Source organism: Caretta caretta, chromosome 14 (assembly GCF_965140235.1).
Source record: "Caretta caretta isolate rCarCar2 chromosome 14, rCarCar1.hap1, whole genome shotgun sequence".
Taxonomy (NCBI): Eukaryota; Metazoa; Chordata; order Testudines; family Cheloniidae; genus Caretta; species Caretta caretta.
Genome location: NC_134219.1, coordinates 42,167,778 through 42,191,849, shown reverse-complemented (window position 1 = coordinate 42,191,849; position 24,072 = coordinate 42,167,778). Strand labels below are relative to the sequence as shown.

General features: G+C 50.6%; 2 protein-coding genes and 1 pseudogene across 3 annotated transcripts; 2 read left to right on the top strand and 1 right to left on the bottom strand.

Moving 5' to 3' along the window:
• The window catches only part of LOC142069256 (zinc finger protein RFP-like), a 137,270-nt pseudogene that overhangs the window by 70,558 nt on the left and 42,640 nt on the right, over window positions 1-24,072 (top strand).
• Window positions 752-8,656, top strand: LOC125621546 (uncharacterized). Its single transcript, XM_048818448.2, is given in 5 exon segments — window positions 752-1,005; window positions 1,548-1,674; window positions 2,180-2,293; window positions 2,605-4,658; window positions 4,660-8,656. Coding segments are annotated over 5 exon segments (2,364 nt in total). The 5' UTR covers window positions 752-981; the 3' UTR covers window positions 4,705-8,656.
• Window positions 16,692-23,544, bottom strand: LOC125621568 (uncharacterized). Of its 2 annotated transcripts, XM_048818543.2 has the most exons (5): window positions 23,314-23,544; window positions 20,362-20,501; window positions 19,706-19,832; window positions 18,991-19,104; window positions 16,692-18,673 (listed from the first exon to the last, which is right to left on the bottom strand). In XM_048818543.2, exons 3-5 carry the CDS (start codon window positions 19,830-19,832, stop codon window positions 17,373-17,375), a joined length of 1,542 nt encoding a protein of 513 aa, XP_048674500.2. In that variant the 5' UTR covers window positions 20,362-20,501; window positions 23,314-23,544; the 3' UTR covers window positions 16,692-17,372. The 2 variants fall into 2 exon arrangements, with proteins under 2 accessions (XP_048674500.2, XP_074975925.1); XM_075119824.1 differs by lacking the exons at window positions 20,362-20,501; window positions 23,314-23,544 and having other exon boundaries at window positions 19,706-20,302.

The following is a 24,072-nucleotide window of genomic DNA, read 5'->3' as shown; positions in this document are numbered from 1 at the left end:
TGTGGCCGTGAGAACCCCTGGGCTCGATGCTCAGGACGGGCCCTTCAGACCTTAGAGCCTGGGAGTGTAACAGGAGCCGGGCACAGGGATGCTGCAGCGCGGTGCGTTGATCGCTAGGACCCGGGAGCGGCTGGGGGGCGGCTCTGGGGGGGAGGATCGCGGGGCTCAGGCCCGGCCGCAGGAAGTGACTCGCAGCCGCTGCGGAGACTCTGGCTCCCGGCGAGATCCCCGCGCCCCGGCGGCTGGTGCTGGGAGCCTGGAGCCCGGGCTGCAGCCGGGAGAGGGGAACCTCCAGCCGGGCCCTGCCCGCTGCTCCCCGGGAGCCTCCCCCAGGGCAGAGCCCCCAGCCCGGCCAGGGCCCCTTCCCGGCCCGGTCCCTGCCCCGGGGGGCCCCGCTCGGAGGGAAGTTAAGAGAGACCCGCCCCCCCCCCCCCCCGGCACCCCCGGGCTGCAGGAGCAAGTGGGGAGGGAGGTTCCCAGCCCCGCCCAGATCCATTCCCTGCACCCCCCCCCCCGGGGGCAGTTCGCTCTGCTGGGAACAAGGGCCGGAGCTGAGAGAGGAAAGGCCCCTTGCTCGCCCTGCTGAGCACCGCACTACGGAGGGAGACGGGGGAGAGCTAGAGGGGGCCACAATACACTGTAGGGCGATACCCTGAAGTGACTCCTTTGATCTGCTCTTTTTCCAGCGTTTGGCTCGGAGATGCTGCTCTGGGGAGGTTTAGAAGGGACGTGGTGGGTTAGTTCTAAGCAGAGGGGGCTGGCCGGGGAGGTAATGAACTAACTGGGTTTGTTCCCAGCATGGCAGAGTCATAGAATCAGAGCGTCTGTCTGCAGGGAGGGAGCCTGGGGGGAATCGGGGAGTGACATGGACTCCAGCCCCTTGTGAAACCTGCCCAATCTCCCTGCTCCTCCGACAGGCTGAGGAATCGCGTCCACGTTTCGCTCCAGATCATCCCGTCTTGCAGGGGACAGGCCAGGAAAATGGCTGTGATGGAGCCAGCTCAGGTAGGGGATTTTCAGGGAGCTTGTGGTGGTGGGGGAGGGGTATTGTAGAGGGGTTAAACACACAGGGTGGGATGGGGTGCGATAAACCTGCTGGAACGTGATCAGCCTGGGCCTGGTTTTCTGAACAGGCCCATTGGAGGATTGGGGGGAGCGGAAACATTCCCCAATTTCTGACCAGGAAACACCCCGCTGGGCAGGGCTAGGAAGACTGACCAGACTCCCAGTGCTGAAGCCTCACCCCACTGGCCAGAGGCTGCTGTGAAGTACGAAGGGAAGCTGTCGGGATTCCTGTCCCCGTCCCCGGCTCAGAGCTCTGCTTCCCGTGTCAGCCTGTGGCTGGCAGGCATGTAGGAAATGAGAAGACACTGCCCTGCTCCGTGTGCTGGGGGGACAAGGAGCTCTTGCCGTCTCCCAGCCCCTGGAGCCTCCTGGCTGCTCTGAGCAGGGTGCGGGGAGGATTCTGCTTCTCTCTCCGTCCTACCCCATGACTAGTGGGATTGTGGCTGGGGCAGCAGGTGCTGAGTGGGGGATTCTTGTTTCAGATGCCGGTGTCCTTCGAGGAGGTGGCTGTGTATTTCACCCAGGGGCAGGGGGCTCTGCTGGACCCAGCTCAGAGAGCCCTCTACAGGGACGTCATGCAGGAGAACTACGAGACGGTGACCTCGCTGGGTAAGGGATTCCTGGTCCCTTGGTTATTGGAAGCTGGGGGGGTCTGCGTGTCTGACACCAGTCAGGTTCTTCCCTCATCACGCTCCAATGAGAAGAGGGTGTCAAAACATAAGGCACATACTAAATCATCCGCACCCAACCCCCTAGCTTGCACGGTGGAGAAGCCGTGCATTGTCCTGTCTGTGTTGTTTCTCGGTCGTACACAGAATCCCTCTTCTCCCTCCTCCTTGGCAACAGCTCCAGCCATGTGGAGGGCTCTAGGTTCCACAGGTTTAGAAATAGGCAGGGGTTTAACACGAGAGCTGGGTGTGCATCACAATTGCCCTCACCTCCTCAGACGTCTGCCTCCCGCAAGGGGGCTCAGTGACCACATTCCCGTCCTCTTAGATTCCACTTTCTCCAGCACAGCACTGGGACAGGTGCCACCTACGGAATGTCCTTTCTGACAGACGATCTCTCAATCCTCCACAAACCCTGATCTGGTCTGATTTCACTCCCTGCACAGGATTTCCCCTTCCCAAACCTGACCTGATCACCCGGCTGGAACAAGGGGAAGAGCCGTGGGTGCCCGATCTCCAGGCCTGTGAGGAAAGAGAGATCCCGAGAGGCTCCCACACAGGTGAGGACTGATACAGAAGCCATCAGGTGAATGAAGGAAAAAGTTGAGAATCCCCAAAATGACGTATTAGTAAGTGCCCTCAGTTCCTTTCTCATCTCACCCAGGGCAGGGCTGCAGGCAGCAGATATCACTGACATCGCTTCCCACAGGTCCTGTTCACTGCAGGAGTTTCCTTCCCAACTGGGAAGTGGAGGCAGAATCCAATTGCTCCATCTCTGCAGCTTTAGTATGTTGGGTTTTCCCTCGGTTCTATTCCTCTTAATTTCTCCTCAGCAGAATGACTCCTGTCTGCATTGTCTCTCTCCCAGCAGGTGATGAGAGAGTGAGTGAGAAGAAGGAGGGGAATCAACATCAGGAAATTCCTGGGCATGGGGAACCACAGGGGATTTTTGTGGGAAGAGCTGAAGGGAATTTTTCCCAGTGCTTGGCACAGGGAGAAGCCCGGGGAAATTGGCAGAGGTCAAAGAGGCTGCTGGGAAACCACTCAAGGGAGCAACTGGATGGATCTATTATATGTGGGGAAGGACACAGGGATCCCACAGCCCGGCAGACAACCCCCAAGGAAGACAAACGCTATGAATGCCTCGGTTATGGGAAAGGATTCATTCTGAGACCGGTGCTTCTTACGCTTCAGGCAATAAATACTGGAGAGAAAACACTTCAATGCTTGGACTGTGGGGAAAACCTCAATAACGACTCAGATCCTACTAACCATGGGAGAAGCCACATGGGAGAGAAACCCTCTGGGTGCCTTGAGAGCAGGAATTGTTTGAATTGGAAGTCAGCACTGATTACACATCAGAAAATCCACACAGGAGAGAGATCCCATCAGTGCTTAGACTGTGGGAAAAGTTTCACAGAAAGGCCAACCCTTCTTAAACATCAGGTAATCCACACAGGAGGGAGACCCCATAAGTGCTTGGCCTGTGGGAAAAGTTTCACAAGGAGATCAGTCCTGGTTACACATCAGAGAATACACACTGGAGAGAGACCCCATAAGTGCTTAGACTGTGGGAAAAGTTTCAGAGAAAGGCCAACCCTTCTTAAACATCAGCTAATCCACACTGGAGAGAGACCCCACGAGTGCTTAGACTGTGGGAAAAAATTTGTACGGAGGTCAGGCCTAATTAAACATCAGAAAATCCACACAGGAGAGAGACCCCATCAGTGCTTAGAATGTGGGAAAAGTTTCATACAGAGGTCAGACCTTGTTAAACATCAAGCAGTCCACACCGGAGAGAAGCCCCATAAGTGCTTAGACTGTGGAAAAAGTTTCACAGAAAGGCCAACCCTTCTTAAACATCAGGTAATCCACACAGGAGAGAGACCCCATAAGTGCTTGGACTGTGGGAAAAGTTTCACATGGAGATCAGCCCTGGTTACACATCAGAGATTACACACAGGAGAGAGACCCCATAAGTGCTTAGACTGTGGGAAAAGTTTCATACAGAGGTCAAACCTACTTAATCATCAGGCAACCCACACTGGAGAGAGACCTCATAAGTGCTTAGACTGTGGAAAAAGTTTCACATGGAGATCAGCTCTGCTTACACATCAGAGAATACACACAGGAGAGAAATCCCACAAGTGCTTAGACTGTGGGAAAAAATTCGTACGGAGGTCAGGCCTAATTAAACATCAGAAAATCCACACAGGAGAGAGACCCCATCAGTGCTTAGATTGTGGGAAAAGTTTCATACAGAGGTCAGACCTTGTTAAACATCAAGCAGTCCACACCGGAGAGAGACCCCATAAGTGCTTAGTCTGTGGAAAAAGTTTCACAGAAAGGCCAACCCTTCTTAAACATCAGAAAATCCACACAGGAGAGAGACCCCATAAGTGCTTGTATTGTGGGAAAAGTTTCACATGGAAATCAGCCCTGGTTACACATCAGAGAATACACACAGGAGAGAGACCCCATAAGTGCTTAGACTGTGGGAAAAGTTTCATACAGAGGTCAAACCTACTTAATCATCAGGCAACCCACACAGGAGAGAGACCTCATAAGTGTTTAGACTGTGGAAAAAGTTTCACAGAAAGGCCAACCCTTCTTAAACATCAGCTAATGCACACAGGAGAGAGACCCCACAAGTGCTTAGACTGTGGGAAAAAATTTGTACGGATGTTTGGCCTAATTAAACATCAGAAAATCCACACAGGAGAGACACCCCACCAGTGCTTAGACTGTGGGAAAAGTTTCATACAGAGGTCCCACCTTGTTAAACATCAAGCAATCCATACAAGAGGGAGACCATAAGACTCTTGGAAAGGTTTCAGAAACAGATTAGCCCTTCTAAAGATCAGGCAATCCACACACGCGAGAGAACCCCGTAAGTGCTTAGACTATGGAAAAATGTTTCAAATAGATGTCATCCCTTGTTTTACATCAAAGAATCCACACACAGGAGTAACCGCATAACTGCTTAGCCTGTGAAAGACCTTGTAAATGGAGGTCAGAACTTGTTTCAAATAAAGCAGCTCACACAGGAGGGACCCCATAAGTGTTTGGACCATGTGAAAAGTTTCACACAAAGATCAAATCTTATAACACTCAGAGGATCCACACAGGAGAGAGACCGCATCAGCACTCAGACTGGAAGAAGATAGCAGTGCTGTTGATTAATTGCTGTTAACTCGTGTGTTTAACTCAAAAAAATCCATTGTGGTTAGAAAAATTAATCTCAGTGAATCACATTGTTAAACAATAGAATACCAGTTGAAATTTGTTAAATGTTTTTGGATGTTTTTCTGTGTTTTCATATCTATTGATTTCTCTCACAACAAAGAATAGAAAGTGTACAGTGCTCACTTTATATTATTTTTGATTTCAAATATTTGTACTGTAAACATGCAAAACAAAAATAGCATTTTTCAGTTCCCCTCATACAAGTGCTGTCGTGCAATCTCTTTATCAGGAAAGTGTAACTTAGAAACATAGATGATTTTAATTATATAAGTGCACTGAAAAATAAAGCAATTAAAAAGTTTAGAGCCTCGAAGTCAACTCATTGCTACTTCTTCATCATCTGGACCCATGGAAAAGAAGCCCTTGAGGAATTCCACCATGATTTCAACAATTTCCATCCCACCATCAACCTCAGCCTGGTCCAGTCCACACAAGAGATCCACTTCCTGGACTCTATGGTGCTAATAAGCGATGGTCACATAAACACCACCCTATACCGGAAACCTACTGACCGCTATTCCTACCTACATGCCTCCAGCTTTCACCCAGACCACACCACACGATCCATTGTCTACAGCCAAGCTCTACGATACAACCGTATTTGCTCCAACCCCTCAGACAGAGACAAATACCTACAAGATCTCTCTCAAGCATTCTTACAACTACAATGCTCACCTGGTGAAGTGAAGAAACAGATTGACAGACCCACAAGAGTACCCAGAAGTCACCTTCTACAGGACAGGCCCAACAAAGAAAATAACAGAACGCCACAAGCCATCACCTTCAGCCCCCAACTGAAACCTCTCCAACGCATCATCAAGAATCTACAACCTATCCTGAAGGACGATCCATCACTCTCACAGATCTTGGGAGACAGGCCAGTCCTTGCTTACAGACAGCCCCCCAACCTGAAGCAAATACTCACCAGCAACCACACAACAGAACCACTAACCCAGGAACCTATCCTTGCAACAAAGCCTGTTGCCAACCGTGTCCCCACATCTATTCAGGGGCACCATCATAGGGCCTAATCACATCGGCCACACTATCAGAGGCTCGTTCACCTGCACATCTACCAATGTAATATATGCCATCATGTGCCAGCAATGCCCCTCTGCCATGTACATTGGCCAAACTGGACAGTTTCTACGTAAAAGAATAAATGGACACAAATCAGACATCAAGAATTATAACATTCAAAAACCAGTCAGAGAACACTTCAATCTCTTTGGTCACTCGATTACAGACCTAAAAGTGGCAATTCTTCAACAAAAAAACTTCAAAAACAGACTCCAATGAGAGACTGCTGAATTGGAATTAATTTGCAAACTGGATACAGTTAACTTAGGCTTGAATAAAAACTGGGAGTGGATGGGTCATTACACAAAGTAAAACTATTTCCCCATGTTTATTCCCCCCCCCCCCCCCCCACTGTTCCTCCACTGTCAACTGCTGGAAATGGCCCACCTTGATTATCACTACAAAAGGTTTTCTCCCCCCCCCCCCCCCAGCTCTCCTGCTGGTAGTAGCTCATCTTAAGTGATCACTCTCCTTACCGTTTGTATGGTAACACCCATTGTTTCATGTTCTCTATGTATATAAATCTCCCCACTGTATTTTCCACTGAATGCATCCGATGAAGTGAGCTGTAGCTCAGGAAAGCTTATGCTCAAATAAATTTGTTAGTCTCTAAGGTGCCACAAGTCCTTTTCTTTTTACTTCTTTTTCTGCCACTCGCTAAGACAAACAAGTTTGTTTACATTTACAGGAGCGAATGCTGCTTTGCTTCTAATTCATGATGTCACCTGAAAATGTGAGAAGGTGTTCGCATGGCATGTTTGTAGCTGGCAGCGCAGGTATTTATGTGCAAGATATGCTAAACATGCCTATTGTCCCTTCATGCTTCGGCCACCATTCCAGTGGAGGATGCTCATTTAAAAAAAAATAATGCATTAATTACATTTTTGACTGAACTCCTTGAAGGAGACTTGTATGTCCCCTGTCCTGTTTTACACACATTCTGCCAAATATGTCATCATATCGAAGTCCCGGAGAATGACCTAGCACATGGGGGGACACTTTCACTGCAGATTTGATAAAACGCAAATAAAGTAACTATCTGAGATTTTGAAAGATAGCTACAGCATTCGGCCCAAGGTTTAAGAATCTGAAGTATCTTCCAAAATCTGAGAGGGACGAGGTGTGGAGCTTGCTTCCAGAAGTCTTAAAAGAGGAACACGCTGATTGGGAAACTACAGAACCCGAACCACCAAAATAGAAAATCAACCTTCTGCTGGTGGCATCTGACTCAGTTGAAGAAAATGAGCATGTGTCGGTCCGGTCTGCTTCGGATCGTTATCAATTAGAACCCGTCGTTAGCATGGAGGCATGTCCTCTGGAATGGTGGTTCCAGCGGGAAGGGACCTAGGACCCTTTAGAGCATCTGGCACGTAAATATCTTGCAACGCCGGCTGCAACAGTGCCATGAGAATGCCTGTTCTCACTTTCAGGTGACCTTGTAAACAAGAAGCGGGCAGCATGATCTCCTGCACATTGTAACCAAACTTGTTCTTCTGAGTGACTGGCCGAACAAGCAGTAGGACTGAGTGGAGTTGTAGGCTCCAAAGTTTTACATTGTTTTATTTTTGAATGCAGGTATTTTTTGTACATAATTCTACATTTGTAAGTTCAACTTTCATGATAAAGAGATTGCATACGGTACTAGCAGTTGGTGGATTGAAAAATACTGTTTCCTTTGTTTTTTACAGTGCCAGTATTTGTAATAAAAAATATAAAGTGATTACTGTACACTTTGTATTCTGTAAAAACAACAAGGAGTCCTTGTGGAACCTTAGAGACCAACAAATGTATTTGGGCATAAACTTTTGTGGGCTATAACCCACTTCATCAGATGCATGGAGTGTATTCTGTGTTGCAATTGAAATCAATATATTGAAAATGTATAAAACATCCAAAATATTTAAATAAATGGTATTCTATTATTGTTTAAGAGCACGATTAAATCACAATTAATTTTTTTAATTGCTTGACAGCTCTAGAACATAGTAATTGTAGTAGTCTATGTTAATCTGTAATGAGATATAGATTAACAATATAACCAAAGAGTTCCTGTCTAGAACTGTATTTTGTTAATTCCGAAGTCAAAAGGAAATATTAACATTTAAATGAAACTTGGGTGTAATAATGTCATAGTATATATTTCTCTTTTTAAAGTTTGTGGTAAACTGTCTGTGAATGGCTTTATGGATAATTACCTTATGTTAATCCGTGTAGTTTTATTACCTGTGATGTTTGGGAAATAGGAGGTTACTTCCAAAACCCATTGTTCACCCAAGGACTGCCTGCTGTCGAGAGGCTGCAAAAACGTCTATATAAACGCTTGGGACCTGATCCTTTTATCTCAGATCTTCTTAAGCTTTATTCAGGGGGAGTTCGAGTTGTAAGACTGAGATCTCCAGTCCTCTCTGGACCTCCCAGATATTGGACATTGGACTAGAACGTGATGAAATGATTCTGAAAAGGACTCTTTTCAATTTAATGCGCCATCTCGATGGTGAAACTGACCTATGGACTCTATTCGCATTTGTATGTCTAATGACCTTTTAGCCAATACTGTCTTTTCTTCTTTTAATAAATCCTAGTTTAGTTAACAAGAATTGGCTGTAAGCATGTATTTGGGTCAGAACTGAAGTATTCATTAACTTGGTGGGTAACATGTCTGATCCTTTGGGTTTGGTAGAATTCTTTATATGATGAAGATTTTCAGGAATCCCCATCAGAATCTCAGAGGACATTTTCCCGTATCAGGTCTCGTTAAAGACTTGCCTCTGTTGCCACTCTGTCAAATCAGTTATTTTGTTACAGCATCTCCCATACCATGAAGGGTTTACAGAGCTGAATGATGCCTCATGTCTGTGCCAGGTAACTTTCAGTGAAATTAGCCTGTAATTAAAATCCAAAGTTAATTCCCATTAAACTTGACAGCAGTTCCCTCCCTTGTACTCCTGGGCAGCCTCCTCTGGGAACCACCGTGTGAGCTCGATGAGCCCGGGACAGATGGCAAACCAGACAGATCGAAGTTTATCCTCTTCACAGAAGTTTTGGAGCCTCCTGGTGTTCCCCACACACCCTGTCTCCTCCTGCTCCTTTTGCTGCCTGTAAACTCAGCCGCTTGGTGATTTCTACCATGTTTGCCAGCTGCCTGTTCAGCCTGATGTTTCTGTGTTGCTCAGTTCCTGAGGGCAGGAGACGGCTGTATCGGATCCCTCCCAGCACTGGCTGACGTGCCGACACGCCAGAGCGACAGCTTCTGTGAACTACTCCAGACAGACGGGACATGTAGCTTCCTCCTGGAGACTTTCCAGGGGGTTCTCTGTGGCCATGGCTCCCTCTGGACCATTTAGTGAAAAATGTACCACTAGGGCTCTGGTCTTGCAATGAGAGGCATCCCCCTGTGAGGATGAGCTCTGGAAGGGGTTACCTAGGGAGGTGGCGGAATCTCCTTCCTTAGAGCTTTTTAAGGTCAGGCTTGACAAAGCTCTGGCTGGGATGACTTAGTTGGGGATTGGTCCTGCTTTGAGCAGGGGGTTGGACTAGATGACCTCCTGAGGTCCCTTCCAACCCTGATCTTCTACGATTCTATGAGCCTGCAGGAGCAGGATTTGTGTGTCTAAGGCAGGATAGTCAGGCTTGGTAGAATTCTTTTTTTTTTTTAATATATATTTTTAAGCAATTTTATATTTATTGATTTAAACATTCACAGTTGCACAAAAATCTGGGTTTTTAGCATTTCATTCCAATTGTCCTCCATTTAAATGTTCACAGTGGTGGGAGATTTAGGGCGGGCTTAGACAATATTTGGGTCAGACAATAACTGTGTAATGACAGTAGAGACAGATTCCAAAAGTTAGAGCGTCACAACCATTAAAATAGAGAATGTCAACATCACATGTCCAAATACATGGCTTCTCCACCTTGCAAGCGAGGGGGGTCGGGTGGGGATGATTTAGTATGTGCCTTGCGGGGGAGGGATAGCTTAGTGGTTTGAGCATTGGCCTGCTAAACCCAGGGTTGTGAGCTCAGTCCTTGAGGGGGCCATTTAGGGATATGGGGAAAAAAATCTGTTGGATGATTTAGTTGGGGATTGGTCCTGCTTTGAGCAGGAGGTTGGACTAGATGATCTCCTGAGGTCTCTTCCAACCCTGAGATTCTATGACTAGGTTTTGATACCCTGGTCTCATTGCAGGGTGATAAGGGAAAAACCTAACCAGTGTCAGACATGAAAACAACGCCGGCCCTCCAGCTTCCAATAACCAAGGAGCCAGGAATCCCTTATCCAGCGAGGTCACAGTCTTGTAGTTCTCCTGCATGACCTCCCTGCAGAGGGCTCTCTGAGCGGGGACCACCAGAGCTCTCTGCCTCTTGGTGAAATACACAGCCACCTCCTCGAAGGTCACCGGCATCTGAAACAAAAGTCCCCCACTCAGCATCTTCTGCCCAAGCCACAATCCCGCTAGTCATGGGGGAGGAGGGCTAGAGAAGCAGAATCCTCCCCACACCCTGCTCAGAGCAGCCAGAACTTCAGGGGGGTGGGAGAAGGTGACCTCCTTGTCCCCCCAGCACATGGAGCAGGGCAGGGTCCTCTCATTTCCCACATGCCTGCCGGCCACAGGCTGACACGGGAAGCAGAGCTCTGAACCGGGGACGAGGACAGGAATCCCGACAGCTTCCCTTCGTACTTCACAGCAGCCTCTGGCCAGTGGGTTCAGGCTCCAGCACTGGGAGTCTGGTCAGTTTTCCCAGCCCTGCCCAGGAGGCTGTTTCCTGGTTCAGAAATGGGAGAATGTTTCCCTTCCCTACACCACCAATGGGCCTGTTCAGAAAATCAGGCCCAGGCTGATCATGTTCCAGCAAGTTTATCACACCCCGTCCCACACCCCGTCCCTCTACACTACCCCTCCCCCACCACCAAAAGCTCCCTGAAAATCTCCTACCTGAGCTGGCTCCATCACAGCCATTTCCCTGCCCTGTCCCCTGCAAGACGGGACAATCTGGAGCGAAACGTGGACGCAATTCCGCAGCCTGTCAGAGGAGCAGGGAGATTGGGCAGGTTTCACAAGGGGCTGGAGTCCATGTCACTCCCCGAGTCCCCCAAGGCTCCCTCCCTGCAGACAGATGCTCTGATTCTATGACTCTGCCATGCTGGGAACAAACCCAGTTAGTTCATTACCTCCCCGACCAGCCCCCCCCACCCCTCCGCCCCCCACCACGTGCCTTCTAAACCTCTCCAGAGCAGCATCTCTGAGCCAAATGCTGGAAAAAGAGCAGATCAAAGGAGTCACTTCAGGGTACTGCCCCACAGTGTATTGTGACCCCCTCTAGCTCTCCCCCGTCTCCCTCAGTAGTGCGGTGCTCAGCAGAGCGAGCAACTGGCCTTTCCTCTCTCAGCTCCTGCCCTTGTTCCCAGGAGAGCTGACTGCCCCGGGGGTGCAGGTAATGGATCTGGGCAGGGCTGGGAGCTGGGAACCTCCCTCCCCACTTCTTGCTGCTGCTGCCCTTCAAGTCTCTCTGCTCTCCCTTTTTATCATCTTCCCTCTTTGTGAGCGAACGGGTGACTGTCCCATTGCCATGGGCCTCTGCTCTCATTAGGCAGCTCAGGCACTGACACTGGTAACGGGGGTTGAACCCGGCTGTGACATGGAGGGCAGCAGCTCTGGGACTCGCAGACACAGGGAATCCCCTCCCCACGTAGGCCAAACTCCCCAACCAGTCCCTGAAAGGGGCCATTTGTGCAGCACCACTTTCCTGTCCAGCCCCAGCCCCTTCCCCAGGTTTCTCCATCACCTGCAGGCTCAGGCTCAGGGGCTGGTATGGGCAGAGTGGTTCCAGCCACTGCAGAAAGTGCCCCTGGGCTGGTCTCAGAGGGATTCATGAAGCGGGATTGTTCTTAATGTTTTTTCTGACTACTGTGTGTGTGCCTCAGTTTCCCCATGTGTTACACAAGTATCAACTTGGTGGGATACAGGGGTGTGATCATTGTGGAGACCTCTAGAGGGCAGGCGTGATGGCAGAGTGGCTGCCTGGGTGTAGAGAATGGCCAAAATTCTCTATCCTGGCAAGTGATGGCCAGAGCTCATCCTCTGCAAGGAGCCAGCCGAAGATGTTGGAGAACAAAGAGAGAGGGGGAGGCCAGGTGACCTGTTTTCCTGGGAAAGAGAGAAAGCATGGGGGAGGGGCAGCTGGGTGTCAGTGAGGATGGGGGGCTGGAAGCGGCTCAGTCTCCTGGTTTGGGACTCAGTGGGGAGAGCCCAGGACTCAAGACTCTGGATTCCCCCCAAGCCGGACGTTGCCAAACGCTCTTGGTTTCTGTGCTAACAAGCTCTGTTCTATGCCGCCTTCCCAGCGACCAACAAACCCTTCTGTTTTCCAGGCTGGCTGAGAGTCACAGTTGACTGCGGAGGTGGGGTGCACGGCCCCTGTGAGGAGCATGTCAGGCTTCTCCTTCAGCTGCCCCTGAGGTTCAGACTGGGGCCATACGCCCTCCCTGGGCCCCAGGACCAGGAAGGCTGGGGCCACATGCTCAGTGGGGGGGATGTTGGGGGTGCTCAGGGGTTGGGGTCCTGTCCCTACAGTGGGAGAGGGGCTCATCCCCCACCAGCTGTACCCATTTTTATCCTCGGCTCCTAGTCCCAGGCAGGGGGCCTGAAACAATCTGTACCAGGGCGGGGGGTGGGGGGAGCACTGAGAGCCATTGAACCAAACTGTAAAGCCTGGATAGGATGGAAACCCCTTCAAGCCAGGGGGTGCGGCAGGGCCCCGCTAGCCTAAATCCAGAGCCTGTGCTGCTCCCCCTCCCTGATTGTGCCCCTGGGCCCTCCTCCTTCCCTGGCCCAGGATGGGGCACCCCACCCTGCATTCAGTTTGGCCTCAGCCCACCTTCTGCCCCTCCGATCTCCCTGAGCTGCAGCCTCCATCCACACCAGCCCAGCCAGGGGCAGGGAAACAAAGCAGCACATGGGGTGGGGGCGATCCCCAATGCCCGCAGAGATTGCATTCCCCCACACTCATGCGGAATAGGGAGCTTCAAAAGTTTTCCTCGCTGCACCTTGCGCTGGGGAGCTGAGGACAGATTCCTGAGCAGGATTCCCAACCCCATGGCCTCTGGAAAGGTTGAAGGGGGATTCCCTCCCATCCGCAGGGCCTGAGGAGCCGCAGGAATTCCCCCAAAGCCCTGGGTGGAACTGGGGAGCAACAGGGGATTCCCCCCCCAACTCGTGGGGACTGGGGAGCCATTTCCTCCCTGCCCCCAGGGAAATTCCCAAACATTCCCAAGCTCTGGGGAGCTACTCAGGATTCCCCCCTTTATCCATGGGCCCTTGGGAACTCCAGAGGTCCCAGACACACGTGGCAACTGGGGAACTGAGGGGGATCCCACGATGCCCATGGGTAGTGGGGAACCACAGGGCATTCCCCAGTGCCCAGGAGGAGTGGGGAGCTGTGGGCCAGCGAGGACTGGGGACCATTGGTGGATGCCCCCACTCCGTTGGTGGCGGCTTGCGAGCCCTGGTCTACACTACGAGTTTAGGTCGAATTTAGCAGCGTTAGGTCGATTTAATGCTCTATCTGTCCACACGACCAACCCTGTTTTGTCGACTTAAAGGGGTCTCAAAATCGACTTCTGTACTCCTCTCCGGCGCGGGGATTAGTGCAAAAATCAACCTTGCTGGGTCGAATTTGGGGTAGTGTAGATGCAATTCGACGATATTGGCCTCTGGCAGCTATCCCAGAGTGCTCCATTGTGACCACTCTAGACAGCACTTTCAACTCAGATGCACTAGCCAGGTACACAGGAAAAGCCCCGGGAACTTTTGAATGTCATTTCCTGTTTGATCAGCGTGGCGAGCGTGGCAGCAGAGGTGACCATGCAGTCCCAGAATCGCAAAAGAGCTCCAGCATGGACCAAACGGGAGACACTGGATCTGATTGCTGTATGGGGAGAAACATCTGTGCAGGCAGAACGCCAATCAAAAAGACAAAATGCTAATATATATGCCAAAATTGCACAGGGCATGGTGGACAGAGGCTACACCAGGGACACACAGCAGTGCCGCGTGAAAATTAAGGAGCTCAGGCAAGCCGACCAAAAACAAAGGAGGTAAACGGTCACTCCGGGTCAGAACCTCAGACATGCTGCTCCTAAGATCAGCTGCATGAAATTCTAGGGAGGGGCCCACTACCCCACTACTGTCCGTGGACACCTGCAAGGGGGGAGTCTCACACAAGAGGGAGGAGGATTTTGTGGATGAGGAAGAGGAGGAGGAGAGTACACAGCAGGCAAGCGGAGAAATCATTCTCCCCAGCAGCCTAGAACTTTTCACCTCACTGGAGCCAATACCCCCCCAAGACATGCTCCCGGACCATGAAGCCGGAGAAGGCCCCCCTGAATAACCGCCTACCCTCCTCTCCAAGTTCCATATCCTCCTCACCCAGATGCCCAAGAACGCCAGGGGAAGGGGAGGCTCCAGGAACCCACCCACTCCACCCCAGAGGATTGCCCAAGCAACAGCAGTCTGGCATAAAATAAGTTTTGATTTGTCGTGTGGCCTTGTCCTTCCCTCCTTCCCCACCCCACCCGGGCTACCTTGTGAGGTATCTCCCTATTTTTTAAATCAATTAATAAAGAATACATGGTTTTGAAACGATAGTGACTTTATTTCCTTTGCAAGCTCTGATTGAAGAGGGGAGGGTGGTTGGCTTACAGGGAATTAGAGTCAACCAAGGGGGTGGGTTTGCATCAAGGAGAAACAAACAAACACAACTGTCACACCGTAGCCTGGCCAATCATGAAACTGGTTTTCAAAGCTTCTCTGATGTGCAGTACGCCCGGCTGTGCTCTTCTAATTGCCCTGGTGTCTGGCTCCACAAAATCGACTGGCAGGCGATCTGCCTCAACCTCCCACCCCGCCATAAATGTCTCCCCCTTACTCTCACAGATATTGTGGAGCACACAGCAAGCAGCAATAACAATTGGAATACTAGTTTCACTGAAGTCTAACCTAGTAAGCAAACAGCTCCAGCAAGCTTTTAAAGGTCCAAATGCACATTCTACCACCATTCTGCACTTGCTCAGCCTATAGTTGAACTGCTCCTTACTACTGTCCAGGCTGCCTGTGTACAGCTGCATGAGCCATGGGAGCAAAGGGTAGGCTGAGTCTCCAAGGATAACTATGGGCATTTCAACATCTCCAACAGTAATTTTCTGATCTGGGAAGTCCCTTCCTGCAGCTGTTCAAACAGCCCCGAGTTCCTGAAGATGCGAGCATCGTGCACCTTTCCCGGCCATCCCACGTTGATGTCGGTGAAACGTCCCTTGTGATCCACCATTGCTTGCAGCACCATTGAAAAGTATCCTTTGTGGTTTACGTACTGGCTGCCAAGGTGGTCCGGTGCCAAGATAGCAATATGCGTTCTGTCTATTGCCCTACCACAGTTAGGGAATCCCATTGCAGCAAAGCCATCCACTATGACCTGCACATTTCCCAGAGTCACTACCCTTCTTAGCACTTACCCTTCTTGATTGCCCTGGCTACATGGATCACAGCAGGCCCTACAGTAGATTTGCCCACTCCAAATTGATTCCCGACTGACTGGTAGCAGTCAGGTGTTGCAAGCTTCCACAGGGCTATTGCCACTTGCTTCTCAACTGTGAGGGCTGCTCTCATCTTGGTATTCTTGCGCTTTAGGGCAGGGGAAAGCAAGTCAGAACATTCCATGAAAGTGGCCCTACGCGTGCAAAAGTTTCACAGCCACTAGGAATCATCCCATACCTGCAACACTATGCGGTCCCACCACTCTGTGCTTGTTTGCCGGGCCCAGAATCGGCGTTCCAGGGTATGAACGTGCCCCAATGCCACCATGATGTCCCAATTGCCACATCCCATGCTTTGAGGGAAGTCTGTGTCCATGTCCTCATCACTATCGTCATCGTCCTGGTGTCACCTCCTCTCCAGGTTCTGCACATACTGCAGGATAATGCGTGAGGTGTTTACAATGCTCACAACTGCTGCGGTGATCTCAACGGGCTCCATACTTACAATGCTATGGCGTCTGCGTGGGTTATCCGTGAAAAAAGGCGAAAAATGATTCTCTGCCGTTGCTTTTATGGAGGGAGGGAGGGGAGACTGATGACATGTACCCAAAACCACCCACAACAATGTTTTTGCCCCATCAGGCACTGGGAGCTTAACCCAGAATTCCAGTGGGTGGCGGAGACTGCGGGAACTGTGGGATAACTACCCACAGTGCACCGCTCTGACAGTCGATGCTAGCCACGGTACTGTGGATGCACTCCATCAATTTAATGCGCTTAGTGGGGACACACACAATCGACTGTATAAAATCGCTTCTGAAAAATCGACCTAATTTCGTAGTATAGACTTACCCTTAGATTCACCAGGCCAGCAACAAGACAGCTTCTACAATACCGTACTGCTACACAGAAGCCAAAACACGGATCCCTTAAAGCAACCCCGCCTTGGGCTCCCTCCCAGACAGCCCACTTCAACATGATGGGGACTGCTGAAAATCTTATTCATCACATTAAAAAGTTCCACCAATCCCAAAGGATCCTATACATTATCCACCAAGTTAAGGAATATTTCAGTTCTTACCCAAATACACGCTTACAGCCAATTCTTATTAACTCAACTAAGATTTATTAAAAGAAGAAAAGAGAGAGTGTGCTGGTGAAAAGATCATTATACACAGAGACATGCATAGAGTCCTTAGCTCAGTTTCATTGTACAGCTGATGCTTTAGAATTGCAAAGAATCCTTTACAGAATCGTTTCATCAAGTTCTAGTCCAATTTCAATGTCAGGGCAGTCCAGATAGGACTGGAGATCTCCATCTTCTGACTCACACTCCCCTCGGTATAAAGGTTCGGCAGATCAAAAAAGAAAGGATCATTTTTGCAGCGTCATGACAGCACACAGTCCTTGGCTGAACAATAGGCTTTTGAAGTAACCTTCTATTTCCTAAAGATCACTGGTAATTAATTACATGGATTATCATAAGGTGATTCTCCATAAAGCAGTTCATAGACAGTTTACGACAAACTTTCAGGAGACAAACAATGACATTATTACAAGCAAGTTTTATCTAAATGTTAATATTCCCTTTTGATCTCTGAATACAGCCCTAGACAGGAACCGTTTATTTCCATTGTTAACCACTAACAAGATATAGCTAAACAAAGACTACTTCAGGTACCATCTTCTTCCATGTCTTTAACAATACACGTTTACCTTTCGAAGCTCTAGTTTATCTAACGAGGACACACTTTTCGAACATGTCTCTAAAGGCTGTATCTTGGTCAATTACATGCAATTTCCTTAACACCTTCTGTCCCTGTGACAGAGAATTTTAGATTCTGTGTGGATTCTCTCATGTTTAATGCGGTGTGATCTCTGTGTGAAATTTCCTCACAGTCCAAGCACTTGTGGGGTCTCTCTCCTGTGTGGATTGACCCATGTCTAACAAGGTTTGACCTCCATATGAAACCTTTTCCACAGTCTGAGCACTTGTGGGGTCTCTCTCCTGTGTGGATTCTCTGATGTTTAAGAAGGTCTGAGCCCCATGTGAAACTTTTCCCACAGTCTAAACACTTATGGGGTCTCTCTCCTGTGTGGATTCTCTGATGATTAACAAGGACTGACCTCCGTGTGAAACTTTTCCCACAGTGTAAACACTTATGGGGTCTCTCTCCTGTGTGGGTTCTCTGATGTTTAACAAGGTCTGACCTCCATATGAAAGTTTTTCCACAGTCTAAACACTTATGGGGTCTCTCTCCAGTGTGGAATGCGTGATGTTTAAAAAGAGCTGACCGCCGACTAAAACTTTTCCCACAGTCCAAGCACTTGTGAGGTCTCTCTCCTGTGTGGATTCTCTGATGTTTAAGAAGGTCTGACCTCTGAATGAAACTTTTCCCACAGTTCAAGCACTTATGTGGTCTCTCCCCTGTGTGGGTTCTCTGATGAATAACAAGGACTGACCTCCGACTGAAACTTTTCCCACACTCCACACACTTATGGGGTCTCTCTCCTGTGTGGATTGCCTGATGATTAAAAAGGTCTGACCTCTGTTTGAAACTTTTCCCACAATCAAAGCACTTATGGGGTCTCTCTCCTGTGTGGCTTAACTGATGTCTAATTAGTTCTGACTTCCAAATGAAACATTTCCCGCAGTCGAGGCATTGAGAGGGTTTCTCTCTTCTGTGGCTTCTCCCATGGTTATTCAGGGCTGAGCGATTATTGAAGCTTTCCCCACAGTCCAAGCACTGAAGTGGTTTCTCTCCAGTATGGATTGTCTGATGTGATCTCAGAATGAATCTTTCCCCATAACCGAGGCATACATAGCGTATGTCTTCTTTGGAATTTGTCTGCTGGGTTGTGGGATCCTTGTCCCCTCCCCCACATTTAATAGATTCATGCACTTTCTTCCTTGGGTGGTTTCCCTGCATCTTCTCTGACCTGTGCCAATTTTCCCAGGCTTCTCTCTGTTTCCAACACTGGGAAATTTCAGCTCTTACCACAAAGGTCCCCTGTGATTCCACTTCCCCAAGAACTTCCTGATGGTGATTCCCCTCCACGCTCTCACTCACTCGCTCAGCACCTGCTTGGAGAGAGAGACAATCCAGACGGGAGTCATTGTGCTGGGGAGAAAAAGAAATAACACCGAGGGAAAACCCAACACAAAGACTGAGCTATTCGATTCTGCCTCCACTTCCCACCCAAAAACTCACAGGGAAGGAGAGATGGGAAGGAAACTCCTGCAGCTAACAAGACGGGTGTAGAGCAGTGAGTAATGTCTGCTCACTACAGCCCTGCTCTGGAAGAGGTGAGGAAGAACTGAGGGCACTTACTGATACCCACACTTTTGGGATTCTCAACTTTTTCCTTCATTCCCCAGATGGTTTCTTTGTCAGTTCTCACCTGTGTGGGCCCCTCTCAGGCTCTCTCTTTCCTCGCAGGCCTGGAGATCCGGGACCCACGGCTCTTCCCCTCGTTCCAGGCGGGCGATCAGGTCAGGTTTGGGAATGGGAAATCCTGCGCAGGGGGTGAAATCAGACCAGATCAGGGTGCATAGAGGATTGAGAGCGCATCTGTCACAAAGGACATTCTGTGAGCGGAACCTGTCCCTGTGCTCTGCTGGGGAACGTGGAAACAAAGAGGACGAGAACATGGTCGCTGAGCCCCCTTGGGAGAAGCAGACATCTTGGGAGGTGATGGGAATTTTTACACCCTCACTAGGAGTTCCTAGGATCTGAACAGTCTAGGGGCCTTGGTGACACAGACAGCTCTGGCATTAAACCCATGCCTCTTTGTAAGCCTTCCCAATGGTTGGAGCTATTCCCAAGAAGGCAGGTAAATAAGGATTGTGTATGTGAATGGGAATCAATACAGACAGGACAATGAATGAATTCTGCCTCTTTGAAAGCTGGAGGGGTGGGGATGAGCTAGCATGTCCATTAAGTTTTGACACCGTGTCTCACTGGAGAGGGCATGGAGATGCAAGTCTCTCTCACATGGCAGCCGTGCATTATGGAACCCGTTCGCCTCTGATCTAACGGACGATGGAAGAACCTGACCAGAGTCAGACATGCAGACTACATGGCCTCTAATAACCAAAGGGATGGGAATCCCTTACCCAGCGAGGTCACTGTCTCGTAGTTCTCCTGCATGACGTCCCTGTAGAGGGCTCTCTGAGCGGGGTCCAGCAGAGCCCCCTGCCCCTGGGTGAAATACACAGCCACCTCCTCGAAGGTCACCAGCATCTGGAACAACAAGAGTCCCCCGCTCAGCACCTGCTGCCCCAGCCACAATCCCACTAGTCACAGGAAAGGGGGGAAAACTCAAAGCTCTGGGAGGGCCAGAGTAGCAGAAACTGACTCCTATTGTTCAGAGCAGCCAGGAGGCTTCAGGGGGTTGGGAGAAGGTGAGAGCTCCTTGTCCGCCCCAGCACACGGAGCAGGGCAGGTTCTTCTCATTTCCCACATGCCTGCCAGCCACAGGCTGATACGGGAAGCGGAGATCTGAGCCGGAGGCAGGGACAGGAATCCCGACAGCTTCCCTTCGTATTTCACAGCAGGCTCTGGCCAGTGGGTTCAGGCTCCAGCACTGGGAGTCTGGAAAATGTTCCCAACCCTGCCCAGGGGGTTATATCCTGTTTGAGAAATGGGGGAATGTCCCCTCTCCCCTCCCTCGCCACCAATGGGCCTACTCAGAAAATCAGCAGGTTTATCACACCCTGTCTCCTCCCTGCCTCTCCCTCCCCCCACCCAGCAACTCCCTGAAATCCCCTACCTGAGCTGGCTATGTGGACGTGATTCCTCAGCCTGTCGGGGTGATGGGGGAGGTTACAGAAGGGGCTGGAGTCCATGTCACCCCCTGATTTCCCCCAGGCTCTTTAGACCCTCCCAGTAACAGCATCCCTGAGCCAACCGCTAGAAAAAGAGCAGAATCAAAGGGGCCACTTTGGCAGATTTCCCCCCATTGCAGTGTAAACCCCTCTCCCCCTTAGCCATAGCCGGAGCCCTCTGGTGGCAACACCTGAAGAATGAGCTGCCCTCGACTCCCACAGCAGCCCCCAGGGACAGGCAGGCGGAGGCTGATCCCGTTGGCCCATCCGCACTCCCCCCACCAGAGCGAGGAGTGACTCCGGTCTGACTCCGGTGTGGGTGAAATCTAAAACCTGTCTGGAAATCAGACCAAGACCTAGGGAAGCCCTGAACACTCAAGAATCAGAGCCCCAAAGATCATGAGTTTGTCTCTTTTAAAAAAAAATCCAATGTAAACTGGGAGCAGTGTGTGCGGGAAGGGAGGGGGTTGCCTGTGGATATTTGCCTTGTAACTAGGCTCTGCCAGGGAAATGTAACTTGGAGAGAAAGCATTGTCTGTTACCCCTGTTGTACATGAGGATGGTCATGTCGGTGAGTCTGTGACTGCGATGCTCACAAAGGTGTGAGGCACAGTCTGGCAGGTGTAACAAAAATATACTAAGCTCACTTCACGCATTGTCATGCTGTGTCTCAGCACAGGGCTGATCTTGCTCCAAAGCATCCAGAAGTAGGGAGGAGCAGTTACCAGACATGCTCTGTATTTGTTTCCAAAGCTGCATTGGATGTTTTCACTGGGCACATGCCACCTGGCCCGGCCTCTCCCTCTTTATTCACCTGAGAGCTGAGGCCATCAGAGCATGGACAGGAGACAGGTGTTTAGGACAGTCACCATCTCCATGCTCTGGAACGGCTCTGAATGAAGCCAGGCAGGACTCTGGTGCAGTGTGTCTCCCTCAGGGCACACTCTCACCAGGGCAAGAGATCAAAGGAGTCTTTATAGTTCACTCCCATGGGACAAGAGTGCCGCCATTTGGGCTATATTCCTTACAAAGGGGATCACCGAGCAGCCAGGCCAACACTCTCCATGCTCACAGCAGGATCTGCCATGACACTATCCTGCCTTCGCCCTCCTGCTCACGAAGCATGTCCTGTCCTTTGCAGGAGGCAGCAGAGGAGCGAGATCACCTTACACATTTCCACCTCAACCCATCTACTGACATTCTGTTGGACCAAAGCTGTGAAATATCTTAATGGCGTTTCTACTCAAGGCAACAGTCAGGGAAGATGAGATGAGCGCCCCACTGTTTCGCTCCTTCTCTTTAGGCTTGAAACATCGCATGTGCATTACACCTGGACTATCCAAAACTTAAAAATGTTCAAGAAGCGATCAAAGACCTGAAGATTTATAATGTTTGGGGGAAGGTCTCCTGCCCTGGTCTGTGGCTGTCCTGACTGCCACTGTCTAAATTAAGGTTTCAGAGTAACAGCCGTGTTAGTCTGTATTCGCAAAAAGAAAAGGAGTACTTGTGGCACCTTAGAGACTAACCAATTTATTTGAGCATGAGCTTTCGTGAGCTATAGCATCCGATGAAGTGAGCTGTAGCTCACGAAAGCTCATGCTCAAATAAATTGGTTAGTCTCTAAGGTGCCACAAGTCCTCCTTTTCTTTTTGTCTAAATTAAGGCCACTTGACTTCTGAACGAGAGCGTCCACACAGGGGTTTAAAGCCCTGGAATTCATGTGGATTAACGTCACACCTTTAACATCAGACCACCAGACAAGACCTGAAGAAGCAAAGGGAAATGAGAGAAATTGGTGAGAGGTGCTGTGTGTGTGTGGGGGGTCTCTGCTAATTCCTTTAGTTTTAAATGTTTTAATTTCTGTTCCATGACGCCCGCATAACTGGGTGCAGACATTCAGAGGCAGCACCTGGCACAGGAGCAGAATTAGGAGACACACACTCAGTATCAGAGTTTTCAGCCCATGAACAATAACGGGTCATTTAACATCGGAGTCAGCAGCTTAGTCTGTGTCTATAAGAAAGTGGGTGTTTTTCCCATGGGGTAACTCACCTGCATTAGCTAGCCCGCCGCAAAAACAGAGCAGAGGCAAAGTACCTTAATCTCACCAAAAGGTAAACAGGGTGAGGTCACCATGGTGTCCCCCGGCCTGACCAAGGCCAAGGAGAAACTGTTAATATTTCCCGTGCTGATTTGCCGTTAAAAATAGGAATACCAGGGCACCGTGACGACCCTCCGCACAAGGCTAATGAAGTTTAGGATGAAGCGCTCAGAGTAAGAAGAATATTTTTTTAAAGAACGAATGTAAAGGAGTGAAACTGCCCAGACTGGATTCCAAGGGGAGTGAAACTCAGGGGAACAGGGACAGGGGCTAGGACACATGGATGAAGCGCTGGGTGGCTTTACACAGACACAGGAACTGAGACCCGGATTCTTTTAAAGGCTCAAAGCAGGTGTGACAGGGAGATCTGGGGGAGTGGAGGGGGGTGTCTGTCAATAGTTCACTGGATCAAATCCCCTCTAGCACCTCAGAAACATCTTATACAGGAGGGGAGAGGGGCCCTGTCCGGGCACTGCGATGAACTGGGAAATGGGAGCTAAAATCCTAGGAAAGGGGGAAGGAAAAGCCCCACTCCCCCCTATTTTTGCAACCACTGCAGCTGGCTCGACCTATCTGGGGGGAATTTTTATTCCCTCTGCTCACCTCATTCCTGGGTTTCCCCCTCCGCCCTGCCTGCCAGGGCCTGTGCCAGGGCTCCCCGCCCGCACACACCGGGAGCTGCGGCAGCTTTCCCGGGCCCGGGGCAGGGAATCGCAGCCGGCTCCGCGGGGAGCAGCCCGGGGCCAAACCCGCCCCCCGCAGCCCGGGGGTGACGGGGGGGGCGGGTCTCTCTTACCTTCCCTCCGAGCGCAGGGGCCGGGCCGGGAAGGGGCCCTGGCCGGGCTGGGGGCTCTGCCCTGGGAGAGGCTCCCGGGGAGCAGCGGGCAGGGCCCGGCTGGAGGTTCCCCTCTCCCGGCTGCAGCCCGGGCTCCGGGCTCCCAGCACCAGCCGCCGGGGCGCGGGGATCTCGCCGGGAGCCAGAGTCCCCGCAGCGGCTGCGAGTCACTTCCTGCGGCCGGGCCTGAGCCCCGCGATCCTCCCACCGAGCCGCCCCCCAGCTCCTCCTGGGTCCTAGCGATCAATCAACCCATCTGCAGCATCCCTGTGCCCGGCTCCTGTTACACTCACAGGCTCTAAGGTCAGAAGGGCCCGTCCTGAGCATCTAGCCCAGGGGTTCTCCCAAACAAAGGTTTGGTGGCCTCAGAGTGAGGCCAGCAACTCTCGCTGGTGGCCGCTCTGACACTTTTCCCTAAAATATTTACTTTATGAAGTAATATGAACTTTAGGGGAAGCCAGTAAACATGCATGGAGGTAAGCGGGGAAATGGTCCCATTACTGTGTGGAACTTTCCTAACTTAGACACCCCCTGGGTGGAATCGAACAGCAGAAGGATCTGAGTCCTCGCTCCCTCTTCCTTCACCCGGAGCCTGCCTCACCTTGAGGGTTCCCCTTCCACTCTCCTGTGTGGCAAAGTCCTTATAACCCTGACAAGGCTGGGCCCAGGCTTCCTGAGGGGCTCGGCCCCCAACCTTGGTGTGACCACTCAGGACACGGG

Excerpts from the sequence above, each read along its gene's own strand:
- LOC125621568 (XM_048818543.2), bottom strand. The coding sequence starts at position 19,832 with ATGCTGGTGACCTTCGAGGAGGTGGCTGTGTATTTCACCCAGGGGCAG. Across the intron at positions 19,105-19,705 it reads CGAGACAGTGACCTCGCTGG|GATTTCCCATTCCCAAACCT; the intron begins GTAAGGGATTCC and ends CCCCCTGCGCAG. Across the intron at positions 18,674-18,990 it reads CCTGAGAGGGGCCCACACAG|CAGGTGCTGAGCGAGTGAGT; the intron begins GTGAGAACTGAC and ends TCTCTCTCCAAG.